Source organism: Protomyctophum parallelum (assembly GCF_964188405.1).
Source record: "Protomyctophum parallelum genome assembly, chromosome: 3".
Lineage (NCBI taxonomy): Eukaryota > Metazoa > Chordata > Actinopteri > Myctophiformes > Myctophidae > Protomyctophum > Protomyctophum parallelum.
Genome location: NC_139698.1, coordinates 23,928,188 through 23,950,460, shown reverse-complemented (window position 1 = coordinate 23,950,460; position 22,273 = coordinate 23,928,188). Strand labels below are relative to the sequence as shown.

The following is a 22,273-nucleotide window of genomic DNA, read 5'->3' as shown; positions in this document are numbered from 1 at the left end:
ATGACACCAATGAGTCGATACGTTCACTACATTATGACACTAGTGAGTGGACACGTTCACTACATTATGACACCAGTGAGTCGATACGTTCACTACATTATGACACCAGTGAGTCGATACGTTCACTACATTATGACACTAGTGAGTGGACACGTTCACCACATTATGACACTAGTGAGTGGACACGTTCACTACATTATGACACTAGTGAGTCGATACGTTCACTACATTATGACACCAGTGAGTCGATACGTTCACTACATTATGACACCAGTGAGTCGATACGTTCACTACATTATGACACCAGTGAGTCGATACGTTCACTACATTATGACATCAGTGAGTCGATACGTTCACACACAGTGTTTCACTGTAACCCTAACCCTAACGGCACGTTTAAACAGCGGGCGACAGCCTGGCGTTTTTTTTTGAAGTGCGTTATTTGTCTATGGGACCTGGCAACTACTGGCGATAGCAGGCGAAGAGGCGATAGTCGAAAAGTGGGCGGAGGAATGTCGTTCCAAAACATGAATCGTCTTTTGGACGTCATCGTCCGGCAATAGCCAATCAAATTCATGTTTTGCTTCGTTTACCCTCCACACGGAAGGGCAACAGTCGCCACTGTTCGAAACATTTGTGTGGGTCACGGACCAATTTTATGGGTCACGACTAAAGTATAAATCCCAATGTCTTTTCCTACATTGATTTATATTTGATTACTTTTATACATTTTAAAACAAACAAATCTAAGAAATAATACTAATTTAGAAGTAGTGAAAATAGCTGATCTACAAGTCCGTAACGCGGTGCAAAGCGATGCGTTGTGTGCTTGTAGATCTACTATTGTCACTAGTTTGCGTCCTGTAGAATTTAAAACGTCTAGACCAGAAAAGTTTGAGAAGCACCGATCTAGACGCAAGGGTTCCCAAACTTTTCAGTCTGTGACTCCCCTAAAATAATCCTATTTGACCCCCCACCCCAACCCACTCTGATAAGCACTTGAAATTGTAGGAGTCGAATTTTGTTTGACTTGGTTCCAAAGATGCATATTGTGAAAATAGCCGATCGGCTGTTTTCACAGTAATGGTCCACTGATCTAGAGAAGTGGCTCTCAAAGTGTTCGGGGACCGCAGGGCTCCCTGGCACAATGAGGAAATGTTTAAACACTTAAGCCCTACTGTATTTATAGCCTATACTTACAAAATAATGGTTTAAAAAGCTTACAATGCATCACATTGTGAATTGTGAAAAACTGTTTTGCCCATAATGAGGTTTGATGTGGTTAATTCCACAGTTATTTCCTACGGCTTAAAGTTGGCACAGTATCAGAATGACTGTTCACAGCATAGGTTTAACTTTTTCCATCTACAGTAAGACAATCGTAGAATTCTGCGAATCTAGAATTTAGTCCAAAAAGAAATCCCTTCTTTAATGTTCGTTGCCAGCACAGAATCTTTTCAATTGAGGGTCTGCGGCCTTAATAAGTATTGGGGGTCCTTGACATGAGAATGTTTGGGAAGCACTAGCCTCGCCTGCCTCGGTAGTACCAGGCTTTTATTTTCGTTCAAAAAATTTCTCAAAAAGAAAAGCCTGGGAAACCCATGGGAAAATCTGGTATAGTGAGAGTCAACTTGTATTTGGCGAACCAATAGCAGTGCAAAGGAGCGTCGCTCCAAGTTCGGTGACGTCAGTGTGAACCAATAGGATCCTACGGCTGTTTCAGCCGGTACCCGCCCCTCTATACCAGAAATCACACGGGCTGGGGCAGGCTGTAGGGAAGCACTGACCTAGAGGGTCAAGTGTCGAGAGTGCCCATCAGAGCAGATCAAAGCAACAGCAGACCCAGGAGGCCAGCATATGCCTTTGATATGGGATATGGAAGAGTGTGTGGGACACTTAACAGGTACTGTCGTCATCCTGGAGCCCTGGTTGTACCTTAAATCCTTGATGTCGGGTATAGCGACCTCGTGTCAACAGACGTTCCGCCTCAGAGGAAAGCTTGGTATTCGTTCTAAAAAACTAGCCGTGTGATCCAGTTTAGAAAAAAGTTAAAAATATATATTGTGGTTCCGGTGTTTGGTTCTGGTTGGCGTCGCATTGCTTTTGTTCCCCACGTAATGTGAATTGTTTAGTCTCGCTAGTATATACTGTAAGAAAAAAGATTGTACAGTATTTTGTTAAAATTATGTTTTTATGTGGACATGCCCACCAGTTCATTACGTATGTCTGGGGAGGGGTTAGAGGAGGGGATGATAATGTGATTGTGATATCAGTTTTCTTTTTTAAATCATTGGCACGTTTGACTGTCAAGGTTTCAGCCTCCAGGAATAAACCCTAAATACAAAGAGAAGACATCATTGCACATACTAACCACACCAAGGGGTCTAATGAAGTACAGTCACCTTATAAATACATGAAAAACTGGAAAAAATACAACAATCACGGCACAACTGTCACCATGCATTTCATAGTGTACACACACTGAGGCAGCAGGTCACTGACCCTGCCACGGGCTACTGGCAAAGCTGAGTGGCGTGCCTGAGTGGTGTGCGAAAGAAAGAAAGAAAGAAAGAAAGAAAGAAAGAAAGAAAGAAAGAAAGAACGAAATTGACAGGCTTGTTCTCTGGTGGTTTTAGGGGAATTACAGTGGCTTAATTCCAAAATGTTGTACACAGTATTGACTTCAAAGCCCTAAACAAAACAAAATTCATACCGTGGGTTGAGTTTGTTTGCATCAACACGTTACACAGGCCAGGTCAAAATAAAAATAACAAAAACAAAGTAACAAAAATTACAAAACATGGAAGTAATGCCACCACGATTCAGTTGATCAGACACATGCACTCAGACGCATGCCTGCGCAACGATGCACACACCCTCACACATACACACGCATGGACGCCTGGTTTGGACTCAGCGAGGATGACTGAGTTGATCATTTGAAATGCCACCCAAATGGCATGAATTCCAAAAGCCAAATGTATAAGCCTGATAACTACTAGAGTAACACAGTAAAGTTGCATGACCTATTTTCATTGTATCCTGATATGCTTCATTCACTGGACAGGCAGCCGGCGGAGACTCCTAGTTGACCTATTTCTAAAATATTAGTGCAACTTTCGTTAATTTTTTACCCCTCTATCACACGGAACTATGTTTTTTGTGTCCATATCACTACGCCCAAATGATAGTTCCATGTGATAGAGGGGTCAAAGCATATCTGATTGCATTAAACAATGTTAAACAATGTTAAACTCACATTTGCATGTTGCATTGCCACTCGATTTTCCACTCTATGTGCCATTGACTTTAAAGATGGAGTGCCACAATTTTTGTATTTTTATGTGTCTATGAGGTGACAGTACTTCATTAGACACCCTGGAGTCGTTTTTATGTGCAATGGTGTATTCACTTTGTATTTAGGGTTTCTTCCTGGAGGCTGAACCCTTGACAGTCAAACGGGCCAATTAATTAAACAGTAATATAGTGACATCACACTATCAGCCCTTCCCCTAGCCCCTCCCCCTTTATCATACAGCTGTGGGTGCGGCTTCAGTTCAGGTGGATCACCACCCATCACCACCCACCAGGCAAACCAGGCATACTTAATGAACTGGTGGGCGTGTCCACATAAAAGCATGATTTGAACAAATACTGTACACTTTTTGGAAAATAATACCTGATGATCATGTTTTAGGGTGGAAAAAATCGTGGCACTCCATTTTTAAGCATGCACATACTCTCTATAATCAGCCATTCTGTTCTGTTTACTATATATACTGACAGAAGGAACATGTTCTCCCCGTTAGTGTTCACTATACTGACATAAGGAACATGTTCTCCCTGTTAGTGTTAACTATACTGACATAAGGAACATGTTCTCCCTGTTAGTGTTCACTATACTGACATAAGGAACATGTTCTCCCCGTTAGTGTTCACTATACTGACATAAGGAACATGTTCTCCCTGTTAGTGTTAACTATACTGACATAAGGAACATGTTCTCCCCGTTAGTGTTCACTATACTGACATAAGGAACATGTTCTCCCTGTTAGTGTTCACTATACTGACAGAAGGAACATGTTCTCCCTGTTAGTGTTCACTATACTGACAGAAGGAACATGTTAGACACTCCAGGCTTATTGATCAGTGACAGAGGCTGACAGCTGATCAATTAGATAAGTATGATAAGTATGGCACGCACGCACGCACGCACGCACACAGCCTCTGGTCTACCCAGCCAGACACTGGTCTGTGTATCATTCACTGAGGGAATGATGTCGAGCAATAATGCAGCAGTGCAGTAATTCCTATTCAATTTTTAAGTAACTAAGTACCCTACTTAATTGGTTTTTCCAATGTTCAGTACTTTTACTTCTACTGCTGATCTCAGAGGCAAATATTTGTATTTGTATATATCTGTTTGTATTATGTGATGTTTATAGGGTCAACACATCTTAGTGTTTTGCCAACTATTTACGTGTCCTCTTCCAATATCCTCAAGGCCACTGAGACGCTCTGAGACTTCGGAGATTTTAATCCCAAGCGTGTCAGCGTTTACCTCCATTATTTCCACATTACTGACATTATAACAAGACAGATTATCCTGCTACCGTGGCATTGAGGGATGAAATGGAATTGCAATTACCCGCACCTTCTTGCCGCATTTTAAAAAGTCCACATCTTATACATCTTTCCCCATCGCTGTGCATCCGCCCACGACCAAGCCACGACAGCTATGGTATATATCGTTGCTGTGGGACATATTTTCCCATTTCTCCATATTTCACCGTGTTTTTTTGTATATTACTGCCCTGCTTTCTTCATACAAGAGTGTCGCACGAAAGTAGTCAAAGTCGGGGGAGATCACAAGAGCTTGTATTTCGTCTATTTCCTCAATTTAAAATAATAACAAAGAAGCTGTTTTGGACATTTCCACCCGAAAATATTATCAACCAGTGTTGGAAGAAGTAAAAGTCATAGTAATCAAAATCAAATCAAAATATATGCACCTACTGAAAGTAAAAGTAGACTACTTATTTTGGAAAGCCTGTAAACAAACAAAACAAATTTTGTTGAATTGTTGCGTCCTATTGTAGATCGTCTATTTTGGAATAGCCAAAGTGAAATATAAAAGGCATACATTTTTATATGCATGTTTTTTTACTTGAGTAAATGTACTTAGTTACTTCCCAGCACTTTAATCAAGCATTACACGGGAAGTAAAGCAAAATTAAGTAAAGTTGGCTAATTTTCCTCTTGGGTACTCAGTATTTTAGCTGTGACGTGAGCGCCCCCTCCTGAGATACTTCCGGGTCCTACTTTTGTGTCGCTTTTGTGTCCCCATAGAGTTATACTGTGACGCTCCGTCGGACTAAATCTGAGACGAAAACAACCACGAAAGTCTAATTTTACCGCTTTCCTCGCAACAACAAAGCTGCGCTGCTCTCCCAAATCTGACAGTGACAGGCCGTCTGCCCCACATGGAATACTATCGCCATTTTATTTTATTGTGTCAAATAAATCCTCATAATGCAAACTAGATTCAACATACTCAAGCCTGCACACATTCTAAATATACCCCAGAAATATTTTACCGATCAAATGGACTGTTGCCACCTTCAATAATAATGATAATAATAGTCTTTATTGTCTCCACATCATATATTTTTGTTGTCATGGACACTTTAACAAAACATTAATAATTCCACTCGAGTTGGAAGCATTAAGACCCATTTTAACCCTCAATGGCTTCCTTTCTGAAAAATAACGTCACTGTAAAAAGATTCATGCGTTTAGATATTCAATTTACAATGAGATGCGGATGGGAGCTGGTGCCACTTGGACCCGGACGTAACGTAGCACTACAAAATGACGTCAGACTTAAAGGTGTAGTGAAATGAAAAAGACGTTTTTCACACTTTTAGACCATATCCGTGGTCATTATATGGGCATACCTAACAATGGATGCCAATTTTTTTTTTTAATTCTCATTTCTGTGTGTTTTTATATCAAAGGTCCATAAAAACGATTGCATTATTTATTTATTAAAACGAAAACGTGCTGCGTGATGACGTGTAGAGATACACATCGATAAAAGCCAATAACAATGAAGCTCACCCGTTTAAGTCCCCATATCTGCGCCTCCGTCCATCACAGCTGCTACTGATTACAGATTACTCCGTTTTTATTTCCATTCCAGATAACATCCAGACAGTGTATTACTCGCTTTCAACTTAATCATCACGCTAGAATATGTATCTGAAAACATTATAGGGTAGAAATAAGCCACATAACAGTAAACTGGTTGTGCTGGCCGATCATATGATTTATAAACAAACAACACCACGCTGTTGCCCATAGCATTAGCTACCGTCCCTAGCTACTGTCCCATCGCCTGAAGGGATGCGACGCTCTGATTGGTTCAGAAACTTCAGACCGGTGTTTCATGTTGAAACACCATTTTCATGTTGTTCACCATTTCCGTTTCACTACACCTTTAAATACTGAATATTCCCATACACAAAATGGCTACCGGAACAACAACTACAACTCCCAGGGTGCCTCAGCACACACACAGGTGTAGGTGTGTGAGGCACCTAATTGAGGCAGAGCTGAGAGACTAGAGGAGAGAACAAACAAATGGTGCATGAAGAGAGACACAGGGCTGGACGGAGCTGGAACCCAAGGATGGAAAAGGACTGAGAAAAGGACTGTGTTAAGTAACAGTGTGGACATTCTTTGAACTTAAGAACATTTCAGTTTGGACAACATTATTCTCCCTCTGGGAGGTTTTTCGTTGCCTTTGCAAATTGCCTCATGTTGGCCTATCTGAGTTATGAGCCTGTGGGAAAATAAACCTAATTTCAATGTATACTGGATTTTCCTTCCTTTTATTCTGCACTGCCTCACAATATCCCACCCTATACCTCTCATGATATTACAGTGGGTAAACTGAAGCAAGCCCAAAACGAGCGACTTTACAGGAAAACCAGCCCAACGTCACTTAGAAGAAGCAGGCTTGGCAACCCTGTGTGTTCTTATACTTTCCCTCTTTTCTCATCAGTGTGCCAGATTCTACCTAAGGGCGTCGTCTCTGTGATAGGCCCCGCCTCCAGCCCCGCCTCCGGCTCCACTGTCAGTCACATATGTGGCGAGAAGGAGGTGAGTGATGCACACGCGCACGCACACACACACACACACACACACACACACACACACACTATATTAATAAGACGCCCTGAGGGCGAGATGCGTGTATACACCTGGGTGACGGCGCTTTGGGATGGGGGATCAGATCAACGTCTTGAGTGTACAGGCTTTGATGAGGTCAGATCAACATACATGGAATGTATGGAATGTCAGAACAGGTCAGCCCCATAGAGTAGATGGAGATCTAAGGGTGGCAGCGGGGGCAGTGTCTTGAGCGTACAGGGTTTGATGAGGACCCAAGTAGGGCCGGGCCTTAATTTCCGGGCCTGTTGAGAACTCTATACTATAATAACTTTTGGGCGGGCCCGTCTAGAGCTTGAATGGACAGGTATCAGTCAAAAGGGAGACATCGAAGAGGAAGGACCAAACAGGAACCTGTCTCCTGTTTCTGTAGCGTGAGGCGGCTTGATGCACTAGTGGAAAGCCCCAGCCATGATGTACAGCACTGGTTCTCAACCACTGGTCCTTGAGGGAGTTCCAGGTGGTCCCCAGCTAAATGGTGCAGAGTTAGTAACCAAATGGACCTATATATATAATGGACTTATATATCTTTAACTCTTGAGAGTGTAAAATGACACCAAATGGACCCTTACCGGTCCATTTGATTTCATTTTACACTCATTATTGTTAAACATCTGCATTACTTAATGTACAAGAAGTCTTACACGATTAGAGAATGTAGAATAATGACATCAATACAGCTTGGAATTGTGGTCAAAATCTTACGATAACAAAAACAAAGTTTTTGGTCTGAGAGGCTTATCAAATGGTGTTCCGTGCATGGCTCAAATGCCGAATAAGTAATAGACCTTGTTGAAAACCACTGACGTACACCAGGGGTTCTCAACCCGTGGGTCGCGACCCCTTATTCGCCAAATTATTTTGGAGGGTCCCCAAAGTATTTTCAAATTATTATTTTTTTGCGACTGAATGGCTAGAAAATGTAAATGAAGAGTCTACATAGAACACATAATACATGCATAAACTTTCCTTAATGATTATATCCGCAGTTTCAGTATTAATTTATGATATATCTTCTCTAATAAGGTTGAGAACCCCTGATGTACACTGCTGTACAAGTGCACCCCCTGGACATGACATGACATGGCATGACATGGGTCGTGTGTTGACTACACCCTCAATCCAACCCTCCATGCCGAGTGCCAAACAGGCACTGGGTCCCATTTTTATAGTCTTTGCTATGACACCCAACGCCCCCAATCTCAAGTCCAGACTGCACCAATGATTCAGCGGCACGCAACTCCTTGGCGTGGTTGGTGTTCTTTGACCTTCAAAGAGTTTTGTTGCAAGGAGACTATAGTTGATGTCGTTTGGGACTTATGGGCAAACACTATAGCCACAAAGGCCAGGCCACTGAGCTGTTCAGTATACTTTTAAGATCCTCATTCAATCAACTGTTATCCTCACAGCCCTGCACCAGTGGGAGAGCGTCTACAACCTAATATCATGAATTGCATCTCTCTCTCTTTCTCTCTTTCTCTCTCTCTCTCTCTCTCTCTGGCAGAGTGTGTGTGGATGTAGCCTCCCCTGTGTGTTGAAGCCCATCTCATGTAATTAACCGTCAGCCACCTCCTCCGTCTGTTGGCTCCATTCGTCTCTTGGCCTTTCACCCTCTGTGCTCTCATAGGTCCCTGTGCATGCCTCTGTCTATAACTATAACCCCTTATCACTCTCTCTTCATGCGTGCGTCAGTGTGTGAGTGTGTGTGTGTGTGTGTGCTGTCTTTTTTCCCTGAGATTCATTATGCGGGTTGCGTTATCGTTCTGTTGTTTTAATTGTTTGCACGCTTCATGCTGTTTTTTCTTTTTTTAAACATGTTTATTGATTTGAACGTAGTATTTTCAAAGCAATTATTCACATATATTTTTCCCCCCCACAACCACATGGCAGCACAAATGCTAAACAAATTCTTCAAAGAAACGTCAGGAAATGTCCATAAATAAAAAAATAAAAATGCTGTGTTTTAATCCTATACATCTCTACAGCCACTTTCAGCCATGCACCGTATTATGGAATATGGACGTGTTCCAGAGTTAAAATGGATGCATGTTGATTCCATGGGCGTGGCATTTTGTTCATGTTAATGAGGGCCGGGGTATCGTTTCTACAGGCGTGACATATTGGCATAATTAATATAGCCTGGAATTGTTAATGAGGGTTTGCCCTCATTGACGGAGCCAAGTTCATGGTGCTATAAGACTAATTTATAGTTGACAGGGACATTATTAATCAAACGTCTTATATTTCAGACCAAATATGGACGTGAGAACTGAAACTTAAAGTGGGATGCCATATCAGCGCAGCTCAGTGACGTCATATTGTAGTTTTCCCAACCACTCACACGTTACCACTTACTGCAGTGAAATTTGTTCTCCGCATTTGACCCATCTCTTGGAGCGGTGAGCCGCAGCGTGTGCCACGCTCGGGAATCATTAGTTGATTTGACCCCTGATCCAACCCGTTGATGAGTGCCAACAAAGATGGTTTATATATGAAGATGGGACAACTTCATTGTAGCCACTAGAGGCGAAATGGTACACAAAGCCTACAAATGGTCTCCTAAATAAAGTAGGCGTGGTTTGCTTCTCCCCGACCTCCCCCCTCCCCTCTCCCAGGCTGACAACAACACTAACAACGTCATGTGGCCAGAGGCCCCTATTAGTACAGCAGATAATAGGAACGATCTTTCACTTGGTGATACAAGCGTGAAATTTGGCATGAACATGCCTCTGGGTCACCTCTTTAACTTTTTTAACCGAGCCAACGAAAAATCCAATATGGCGGTCATTTTTCAAGATGGCCGCCAAATAAAAAAGGCCTTTTGTGGCGGTTCTGGACAACCATGGGTGCGGCCGACTCGAGACCGGGCACTGCACTCCCTGTGGGTGTGTGGAACGTGTGTGTCGAATTTGAAGTCGGTGGGGCGAATGGTTCTTGAGTTACGTGGATTACAGATGTACACACGCACACAAAATTTGTGCAATATAGCAGATCATTGGAACGGTTGTTCGCTTGGTGATACAAGCGTGACATTTGTCATGAACCTTCCTTTGGGTCAACTCTTTAACTTTTTTAACCGAGCCATCCAAGAATCCAATATGGCGGTGCTATTTCAAGATGGCCGCCAAGGCCCAGGCCGTAGCGTAACGGTCTGGGCACCGGACTGGTGATCCAGTCGCGGTGTGCCGCGGGTTCGACTCCCGGACCCGACACGGCCTTTACCGCATGTCATCCCCCCATCTCTCTCCCGTTTCCTGTCAGCCTACTATCTGTCCCTTAAAAAATCAATAAAAGGCGTAAGCCGCAAAAAAATATCTTAAAAAAAAAAAAAAAGATGGCCGCCACATCTAATTGTAAGCCTATGTTTTCATTTCTTACAAATTTTAGGAAAAATGTCACCATTATAGATAGATAGATCTCTCTAGATAGATTTTTTAATATTCTTTATATATATATATATTTTTTTGTTATTAGTTTTAGTTTTCATACTGAAAATGGTAGCATGCTAATGCTAAGTTAATGCTAACATGGTAGCATGCTAATGCTAACATAATAATGCTAACATGGTAATATGCTAGCATGCTAACATAGCATGCTAACATGATAATGCTAACATGCTAATTAGCATTAGAAAATGGTAGCATTAGCATGCTACCATTTTCAGTATGAAAACTAAAAATAATGACAAAAAAATAAATATAAATACAAAGAATAAAAAATATATATTAAAAAAATTAAGAAAATCTATCTATAATGGTGAATTTTTTCCTAAAATTTGTAAGAAATGTCATAGGCTAACATTTAGATGTGGCGGCCATCTTGAAATAGCACCGCCATATTGGATTCTTGGATGGCTCGGTTAAGAAAGTTAAAGAGGTGACCCAGAGGCATGTTCATGCCAAATTTCACGCTTGTATCACCAAGTGAAAGGTTCTCTCACAATATGGCTGTTAGCCGCTGTACTATATGTGTTGTTCGTCAAATTGCAGATGGACAGAGAGGCAGAGACAGAGAGGCTTCCTGACTCCTCTCAAATCTCGCGAGAGTTTGTTGCTGGGATAAAGAAAGGTCGATAACAAAGTAGATTTTCTCCTGATTTGTCTCGCTAAAAGAAACCATTTTAGTATGAATATCTTGGAAATATTGTGTGCCTTGGGATGATTGGGTCCAGCATTTAGTTCAGTGACCATGGAGTTAAGGAACGGATCATCACGTTCACTCTCCCATTGGAAATGAATGGACTCCAACATTCTTCCTGTCTCTTAATAATGTTACCGCCCACCTCACGCAGATACAGGAAGTAATGCAAAGTTGGCCCCTCTTGCTATTGGCCTCTTGGGTGCCATTTTGACAGTCTTTGGTATGACCCGGCCGGGGATCGAACCCCCGACCTCCCAGTTTCAGGACGGACACTCTAACCACAAAGTCACTGTCTGGTCATGTTTGCAAATCAATATTATATATCAATATTGATCAATTGATCAATCAATATCAGTATTCTGATTAACCTGAGGGCCACATTAAGTGAAGGAGGGGACCCTCGAGCCGTTAGTTGCACATGTATGCAATATGTGAATCTCCTCTCCTCTCCTCTCCTCTCTCCTCAGATCCCTCATGTGAAGATTGGTCCAGAGGAGACTCCTCGCTTGCCGTACCTGCGCTTCGCCTCAGTGACGCTGTACCCTAGCAACGAGGACCTGAGCCTGGCCATCGGAGCCATCTTACGCTCCTTTAGCTACCCGTCTGCCAGCCTGGTGTGTGCCAAGGCAGAGTGTGAGTACACGCACACACGTACGCACACACACACACACACGCACGCACGCGCATGCTAGAGACTGACACAGACAGGAGTGGATTTTCACTCCCGTCGCTTCCCTCTCCCATCAAAAAAGATCCCATCCCGTCCCATTCCCAATCATGGTCCAGAGTAAAAAAGAAAAACAATCCCAGCGAACGGTGAACCAATAGTTTTCGACCGACACCCGCCCCTCTAGACCAGAAACCACACAGGCTATGGGGTAGCAGGCTAGACATTTAGAGGTTAGGTTTGAAGGGCTGGGCTTGGACTTAAAGGGATAGTTCAGAAGTTTGAACTTAAGTTGTATGAAATACTTGTCACATGGTTGTAACTGTATTTATTGATTTTCCCCCGAGTCCCGTGGTGGGAGTTCTGCTCTGGTTTTAAAATCTAAAATATGGCATTCATAAAATAGCTGAGGATTCCTAAAATGTAGGTGGCCTACTAATGTTGTACATGCAAGTGTGTGCGTGCTTGCGTGCGTGCGTACACACACACACACACACTATGTTTGTGTGATAAACGCTTCTGTGGGAGGGCCAGGTGACTCACTGGCACATTGTGTCTGTCTGGGCGGATGCTAGGCACTCCTTCTAACGGTCTGCGTTTTGAAAGTTAGCTCGGCTGGTCAGAGTTCACCCGCATGCTTTCCGTCTCTCTGTCCTACACAGCCTTCCTGTATTACTCATATGCCCAATTTCTGCCTGCGTTCTTGTAACTGTGTGCCTCCTATGCGTGCGTCACACAGGCTGCTCTTCTCAGTGATACAAAACCGTTTTCATTTCATGGGCCACCCCAGGTTGAGGACCCCCATCAACCCCCATCAATGTTACTTTAACCCATTTAGACCTGACGTTGAAATAAAAAAAAAGAAATCTTCTAAATCCTTTCAGTTTTCTGAAATACTTATGTTTCTGTATCAGTGGTGCTCAATATTTCATGTCAAGGACCCCAACAATTATATGTAATTGGCCACCAACCCCCATCTGAAAATATGTTATTCCAGGAACCCCTCAGAAGCAAAGATTTGAGTAAAAAACTTTCACTCTGAAAGAATATATATTCAAACATTTGCATCATATTTTCATGATTTAAAAGAAATAGCAGATCTACAAGCTATCCACTCTGTGCTGGATTCGTTTGGGTCTGTACGTGCGTGAAAGGGTGTGAATGATGTCATAGTATTTGGTCACTCACAACACACACAAGACAAGGTTAACCAGATCCTTAACGCGTTTTTAAATCTAAACACATTTATATATGTTAGCCTCCTTAAGTCATTTCTTGTATTATTGTCATTTGTGTTTTTCTATCATTATTATTTTTGAGTCCAAGGAACAGCAATGTCCATGTTCACCTATGTGCCTATGTGTTGGTTAATGAGCACTAGTACTACGAGTACCAGTAGGGGCGCTGTTGTGCCAGAAACAGAGAGAGGGATAGTGCTGCACTGTTGCCTGCTAATAAGAGAGAGAAGAAGAGAGAGAGAGAGAGAGAGAGAGAGAGAGAGAGAGAGGTATACTATACAAACAAGAATGTGTGTATAGTATATTAGCATTTCATAATGTCAGATGGGTTTGCAGGACCTTTCAGCCTGTAGTTTAAATAGCTTATCATGAAGCAAGTGAAACTGTGTGGGTTGAAATATATTTGGATGAAGCTCAACCTGTCGGAACCATCTATACGGACCTCCTGATCAGAGTTATCTCTATGATTATACTGTACTTATCTGGGGAGAACACTGCCGAAAACAATTCCATCGGTGACTGGAACACGGACATGCTGCGAAAACAAGCATCCATCTTCCAAACCTTCAGTAGGTTCTGTGATCTGCACGACCTCAGTCAGCTAATTACTCAACACACAAGGGTGTGTGAGTCACTCTACTCAAACCACCATAGATCTTATTCTAACATTGGACGGGGTCCAGAATCTCCAAGAGTGGGGATATTGTCTGTGGGCTAAGCGATCACTTTATCATCTTTTGTACCCGTACAAAAAACAAAAACCTTAAAAAAGAAAAACGCTTAAAACCTATAGCGAGGCCTTTAATCACGTCATGACATCAAAAACAGATTAAATTCCTATCAATAATAAATGGCATTGCTCCCATGAAAAAAACCCTGCTTAGAGCCATGTATGATGGATGAAAATGCTATGAAAGTCGGTGATAAAATTTCTCTGAAGTCCATAAGATAAGATTCATAATGCTTCAACAAGCTGGATCTCAAAACCGATCATGTGAAACTCCAAAAACAGAGCAACGAGCTAAAATAAAGTACAAGGTAACTGCCATGACCAGATCGGCTACATTAAAAAAAAAAACCTCTATGATAATGTTGACGAAACTGTACATAAACCACGTGACCACGTTAATGAATGGCTGAATGCATGGGCATTGCTGCTCCGTCCATGAACACTCCCCTCATCTTCTGTATAGGGAAGGTTCTGGCCTCGTATCCTAGTAGTTAATCACTGTACGCAACTTTGAAACTCAGGTGGTGACTGTTTGCTCCACATTAAATCCATAATTTGTGGCATTCACTGGGTCAAGGTGGCCGTAGGCAGCCTTGAAAGCACCAGGGAAACGGCAGCGTACATGTGTAGCTCGAGTCACCACCAGTGAGTGGTGCCACGTAATTATAAAAATCACACCTGTGTGAAGTGAGTGGTGCAACTCCGTGTGTGGGTCCCCAGGGGGTCCCCGGAACTTCCAGACCCACAGGAACGAGCCCAGGGCGCTGGCCCGGTTCCGGGCCGCCCGCGTCCGAAACAGTTGAGAAACAGAGTTACCGTGTGGGGGTCCCCAGGGGTTCACTGTACTGTACTGTACTGTACTGTACTGTACTGTACTGTACTGTACTGTACTGTACTGTACTGTACTGTACTGTACTGTACTGTACTGTACTGTACTGTACTGTACTGTCCCACCCGAGGACATGTGTGTTACCCATCTTCTCCATAAGGAGCTTGAGTCCAGCAGTGGTGTTTTAGTGGATTTCAGACTGGATGGAAACCTTTTTAATATCAGGAGGCTACAGGCAAAGACCAAACTGTCCACAGAGCAGGTCATTGAGTTGCAGTATGCAGATGACTGTGCTCTTGTGGCACACTCCCCACAGGACCTCCAGTCCATCCTTGCTGTGGTTGTCAAGGCCTACAGAAGGATGGGGCTGTCTGTCAACACCACCAAGACAGAAGCGGTCTGCCAATGGAGCTCCAGTACCCACACACCCTGCCTGCCTAGGGTTGGGATTCGTTAGGATTGTAACGGTTCCGGATCCTTCCCGGATCCCTCTTAACGGTTCCGGTTCCTAACGGTTCCCTTAACGGATCCTAATATTATTTTTTCCCCTTTTTTCTGATATAAATTATGCTTATATTATAACTAACCTAACCAAGTACATAATAAAAACAAATTAATTAATTCAATTATTGAAAATGCACTTTACAATTATGAGGTGGCACTATTATTTAAACTTCACCACCACCACCACCAGCTAGCCACCACAACAATATCATTGTTGCAATTTGTACTGTATATTGCAATTTGCTGTATATTAAATACAGTACACATTGCAATAATGATATTGTTGTGGTGACAAATGTTGTCTTTAATGTTCAGATTAATTTAATATGAAGGACCCCTTACCCTAATGGAAACAAATTGGATGGATTATGAAATCCTTTTAGCAGACCTTGGATTGAACTGTAGGCTACGTTCCTGTGCTTTTTTCTGCAAACTGTTTATAAAGTAGGCTAATCAATCTATGGAGGTATATGCACCTAAACGCTGGGCTCTCAACAGTCACGCGATTAATTTAGAGCCAAATCAAAAGCAGTTGAGTTGCTTATAAGTTGTAAAAAATAAGTGCAGACAAATTGATTTGGCGTGATTCATAAAATATCAGACAGAAAGACGTTGAGACATTGGCGTTCTAAATTAACACCATTAACAACAGTTGTACAATACACCTAATGAAAAGCTCTGTAGACATTAGCAGTTTTTATTTTCTAACGTTACTAGCCTGGGGAAAGTGAACCAGCCTTGCATCGTCCTCATCCCCCGCCGGCTGTGGTGGAGCTGCGGGGAGTGCGGGCTTTCTGCATGGCTCTCAAAGGCGATTTGTGTAGGCGTATTGATTTTGAGTTGTTTCATCAATGTGGACGTGCAACTGGTACAAGTTGCAACAACCTTTGCAGGGAACTATAGCATAACATTTATTCCACTTTGCGTGCTCAGCCTCAGAGTCATTTCCCTCTCTGTTAACCACACTTTGGAGATCTCTTCAACATGACTCGCTCCGCGGCGATGAGCGGTCGCTGAATGGAGTGAATGCACAGAACAGTGGGCGTATCCTCCCCGACCCCACACACTCCTTTAGGTGGGGTGACGTCACCTCAGGCTCTGCTTGCATGCATGCACAATTGCACATTGCACAGACACAGCGGAGCTAAATGACGACTGATGAGAACCGTTTGGGGAACCGTTAATAAAACACTACACACACACGTGTGACTACACACACACACGTGCAATACCGCACGCACGCAGCGCACGCAGCATGGCACGCGCATTGTACACACACGCGCGGACATTGCTGGCCATTGTTGGTTTCACGCATGCGCACACCACTCGTGCTCACGGATACAGGTACACATACAGGTACCTACCTACCTAGGTACATGGACATCGCTGGATGTAGGAGTGGTTGCACCACTCAATAATAAGGGTACTCGGCATAAATCAGCAGAACCACCGAGTGCTGGCGGTTTAATTCAAGCACCGTCTGTAACGACGTTGTCGAGATACAAGACTTCGGTTTTGCAAAAGAGAATCAGATTGCTGATTTAATAGTTGAGTCCTCTTTAGGGTGTAATACAAGCAATAAAAGGGTGAGGTCGTGAGCTTCTTAATACGGCACAGTTGAGAAGCAGGAGTTAAACTATTAACCCCTTTTGGTGTTAGCATTACGTTATGCTTTAGCTATTTAAAAATAGCAGATCTACAAGCTCATAGCGCGCCACCGAGTGGCGCGCTAAGAGCTTGTAGGTCTGCTATTTTTGAAAAATCTAAGAACGACTGACATAGAAAATAGCTTTTTCAGAAAACTGTCATTTTCAAACAGACATTTTTAGAATCTGATCTCAGGTCAGAATGGGTTAATCTGGTGTCAGTGAGGTCAGATGTAGAGTTCCTGGCCGGCTCCATATACTGTATGCAGATCTAGGCCCTCGTTTATCAATTGAGTGTAAATTCTGCCCCAAATTCGAGTGTAGGTTTTGTAGTACACTCACGTCGCCACGGCAGTTATCAAGTGATGCAAACAGCTGATCCTTCCTTAATTTCATCCCTAGCAGTGATAAATGTGACGCAGACAGACGCACACACGCAACTTGCAAGCCCAACTGTTGTGTTGTATCTTAAATAAATAAAGAACGAACACCTGCATGAATTAAATAATAGCTGTCGGCCTACCTTACACTGTTTCCCTCTCGCCTCGCTTGTCTGGCTGTCATGTCCACACACACATGCACGCACGCACATACTTGCAAGCAACTGTCACTGTGTGTTGTTAGTTGTGTATTTATACAATTATTAAAGTCTTTATTCATTTAATATACAACAAGATTAGTGAACGAAAACCTCGACCTGTGATTCTGTGAAGCATTAATTAAATGACATTGCCCACGTCAATGGAATGAGTTTGGAGCGCACAGCCCGTGACACATTCTGTTTTGCAAATAGCTGCCAGCCTGCATCATCTCCTCCTCCCGTTCTGTCTGTCACTGTGGTGACCTTGCATGTTTATGACAGACAGTCTATATTAGACAGCCTCCCTGTGCAGCCTAAACCTTATGTGGTACTGGTGGTGGTGGGCTGGCTGGGTTAGCCTACCTATAGATGTGGATGCGCCGATGCTGTCCTCACTTGCGCTGGCTCGGCAGTCACATTGATTGACATTTGAGCGCGTCGGGTTTATCCTTAATTAAAAGGACGAGACGTACGTAACGCGAGAAAGGCATGGCTGTAGATTGCAGTAGCCCACCCGTTGGTTGGTAGACTTGACTATAGCTGCAGCACTGCAAATGCCTCTCGATCCATGTCATGGAAGTGAACTATTCCGGGGGGGGGGGGGGGGTCGGGGGGGCTCCCGAGGGCTCCCGACATGACGTGAAATGCACGGGAAAACCAACGGGAAATGCACGTTTTTACAAATTGAGAGGCGTGTGTTCAATACACTGCTGAAGTTATATTTTTTTAGCAATTGACAATATGCACACGGCTGCCATATCTTGCCAGCAAGGTGCTAACTAGGTGCAACTTCCCATAGACAGCCCATTCATCCAAACAGAAAGGTCCTGTATCTAATTGTATTAAATACTCTTGAGTACAGAGTTTGGAACCACTCGTTATCAGTGAGACTCCTCACTGTCGGGTCAAAATAATCGTCTAATCTGCATGGCGACGTCGTGTGCTTGTTTGCACCCTGAAAAAGGAAGGGATGTCCGCACACTGAGTTGTAGCTCCCAGGAAAATTCTTTATTGTTACAACGTTTCGACCTCTGTGGGTCTTCGTCAGGTATGAAGTGCGTGCTTCCTGTCGTATCCTATCTCTTGTCTGCACCCTCCCACGTGATCAACTGTAGGGCTGAACAGTGACAGGGACTTGAAATTGAGAGTTGGCATATAATAATAATAAGGGTACAATCACACTGTGTGTACTGTACAGTACATGTCACGCGGCTATACCGCTGTGCCCTCACCCGCTTTTGCCCATCCAAACGACATTTTCACACAATAATCACTCCCTGCTCTGAATCAAACTGTGCCGAGCGCCCGACAGTCCACACATCAACCCGACCAGAATTCTCAGTATCACCGGAGAGGGGAGGAAATAAGAGAAAATACAAAAAGTAGTACACTCAGCATCTATGTGCACTTAATCACTGTGTAAAAGAAAAGGGGGGGGGGAGGGGTAGATTTTGGTGTTGAGCATTAAGAAAACCACACAAAGCCCCATTCTGAATAATTGATTCATGTGATAGATGTGTTTTCATTATCCGCTTGATTTTTGCTTGTTTTTCCCACCCCGAAGAACGATGTTTCTGCACTTCCTTGCGGGCTTGTCGCTGGCGGAGCTTTGAAAGGACATCAAACGTTCCTTTCACAGTTTCGATCATCAACTAAACGGGTCATATACGTATACTGTATATGAGCCTCTCACGGCGGCTAGGCGCTCCATAGCTGGACACTTGTGGGTCTGTTAAACCACTTAGAGTTTACAATTTCGACGTATAGCAGAGGCTCTTTATCCAGAGCGACTTTTACAGTGAGCAAGGTAAACGCATGAGTATACACCAAATGCAGACCGACAGTTTTGGGTGTGAGTGGTTAACTCTGAGAGACTGTGAGTATACTATACGGAACCAAATGGACCCCTTACAGAAGTGGTTCTCAATCTTTTTCAAGCCAAGGACCCCCAAATTGATATGTTTTTTTGGCCACGGACCCCCATCTGAAAATGTTTTGAGCCAGGGACCACCAGAAGAGAAGATTTGTGTTAAATAAGTTATATTCCAAGATTCGTGCAAATGTTCACAATTCTTCCAAAAATAGCAGATATTTGTGAATAGCCAAAGTATTAAATATGGCTAAAGTGGTTAAAGTGACACTATATTAAAAGATTTGAGAACCACTGCCTTCCAGGTCCATTAATTGGTTCCATTTCTAGTCCCTCAGAGTTAATTGAACCCTGAGGATTTTAGCAGTGCAGAACCATAACCCCAGATCATTAAAACCCATTCTGGACGAGAACCCCTTTTGGTGTTTTAACTAAGCATTATGTTATACTTTAGCTATTGAGAAATAGCAGATCTACAAGCTCAGAGCTTGTAGGTCTGCTATTTTTGAAAAATCACACCTGTGTGAACTGAGTGGTGCAATTCCCCCTCCCCCCCGCCACCCCTCTCTCTCTCTCTCTCTCTCTCTCTCTCTCATTAGCAGGCAGCAGGCACAGCAATACCGCTCTCTCTGTTTCTGGCGCCCCCTACTGGTATTAATAAGTCACATACTCGTGCTCATAGGTACACACAGGTACACGGACATTGCTGGTTGTAGGAGTGGTTGCACCACTCAAAAATCGTAAAAATGCGACACAAATCTTTGAATATATATTCTTTCAGAGCGAACGTTTTTTTTATTTCGACGCCAGGCCTAAATGGGTTAAACGAATGCTATGGCATGGGCTTTCGTCCGGCCTGTTCAATAGACTTAATTGCTAGTAATTAATCAGTTCATTAACAGTATAAGGACACTATCTGACATGCACTCCTCGCATTGTTTCATTTGTCCTACACTATGGAAGCGCTGTTGAGGCTGTATGTTTTGTTCACTATTGACAGTGTTTCTTTTGAGTGTGATGTCTTGTTACTCGGCTGTATCTGCATTACTTTCTCTTGCCCTGTAACTGGATCTAAACGGGATGAACAAAGCTCTTTTCTCTTCTTCTCTTCTCTTCTCTTCTCTTCTCTTCTCTTCTCTTCTCTTCTCTTCTCTTCTCTTCTCTTCTCTTCTCTTCTCTTCTCTTCTCTTCTCTTCTCTTCTCTTCTCTTCTCTTCTCTTCTCTTCTCTCTTATATGGGTCTCCTCTGTAGACCCATAAGAGTTAGTTTTGGGCCGCTGGTGGGGTCCCAGACCAGACGATGGAAAACAGTTATCATGACTGATGTTGAGATTGCGTGGACTTTGTGTGTGTGTGTGTGTGTGTTATTTTTGGTTTAAAGGTGAACCTCTACAAGGTTATCGCACTCACAGACTCTGACCCACTTGGCTCATGCGCTACAGTATCTATCGCTATGGAGCCGGTTGCCATGGCTACAGAATAGGTACTAAACTGCCACTCAACAGGCTTGTTCCACACACTGAATGCTTGTGTGGACTTGGTGTGTGGTGGTGGAAGTAACTAAGTACATTTACTAGTACTGCACTCAAGTACGATGTTGAGGTAGTATACTTTTCCTTGACTACTATTCCTTTTCTGATATGCTATTGCTGCAGCAGTGGTGTTCAACCCTTTTCATATCGAGGTCCATTATTTATTCAGCATTTGGAGCCACGGACGAAACACCATTTCCTGAGATTTAACCTCTCAGACCCAAAATGTTGTATATTTTTGTCATCGTCGGATAAGATATTGTCCACAATGCTGTACTGTACCATAGAAGAGAAAACAGGCAAAAATAACAATTCATCTATGTTCTCTAATTATGTAGACTTCTTGTAAATGAAGTAATGCATGAGGCTTAACAATAATGTAACTCTTTGAGAGTGTAAAATTAGTTAAAGATTAATAAGGCGTTAAAGATCTTATAAGGGTCCATTTGCAGCTTTAAACCGGTTAATTTGCAGCTTATATACAGATTATTTTCAGAGCTTCCGTGCTCCAGACTGTATGACGGAAGCTTTTGAAATTTGTGGGAGGCACATGTAACTACTATATTCCACATTTCCACTGCAATTATTTGACAGCTTTAGCTGTGTGTGTGCGTGCATGTGTGTGCGTGCGTGTGTGTGTGTGTGTGTGTGTGTGTGTGTGTGTGTGTGTGCGTGCGTGCGTGTGCGTGTGTGCGTGCCTGGTTGTGCACATCCATCTGACTGAGTGGGCGGTTTAACCACTTAACCACCGATCCACTACAAAATGTTTTTAATTGTTTCTTTTTTTCTTTTTTGTGGCTTTCGCCTTTATTTTATATTTTTTATAGAGGGACAGACAGTAGGCTGACAGGAAATGGGGGAGTGACATGCAGTAAGGGCCATCGGGATCGGGAATCGAACCCGTGGCACACTGCCAGACTCGGGCTACCGGCCTGGACCACTGAGCCATGGCCCAGGCCTCGTTATTCATTTTCTATCAATTTTCTATGTATCTATTTTCATAATCTTTGAAAGTTTTCTTCCATTTATTGCCACTTTTCGCCTACAATAGTATCCCAGAATAGGGATCAACTGTCCCCGTTACAATGCACTTGGGAGATGGATGATGAGGTGGAGCGCCACACCTACCATCAGCTCCCAGTACTTACCGCACAACTTGCTGCACGCAAGCCTCAGCGTATGAGTAGCACACTCGTATGCTGAGTTGGCTGTGCCTGGGATCAAATTATCATCATTTTTCTACCGCAGTCGAGATCATGGATTTCACAATGTCATGCCAAACTTCCCGGTCCTTCATTGCCATCC

General features: G+C 43.1%; 1 protein-coding gene across 2 annotated transcripts in view; it reads left to right on the top strand.

Moving 5' to 3' along the window:
- grik5 (glutamate receptor, ionotropic, kainate 5) overlaps nt 1-22,273 on the top strand; it is a gene marked incomplete at its 3' end in the record, with an annotated part of 95,423 nt that overhangs the window by 1,066 nt on the left and 72,084 nt on the right. For both annotated transcript variants that reach the window (XM_083760318.1, XM_083760317.1), the window contains exons 3-4: nt 7,067-7,164; nt 11,841-12,006. In XM_083760318.1, coding sequence (XP_083616444.1) covers nt 7,067-7,164; nt 11,841-12,006 — 264 coding nt within the window. The remainder of the gene's footprint in view (nt 1-7,066; nt 7,165-11,840; nt 12,007-22,273) is intronic.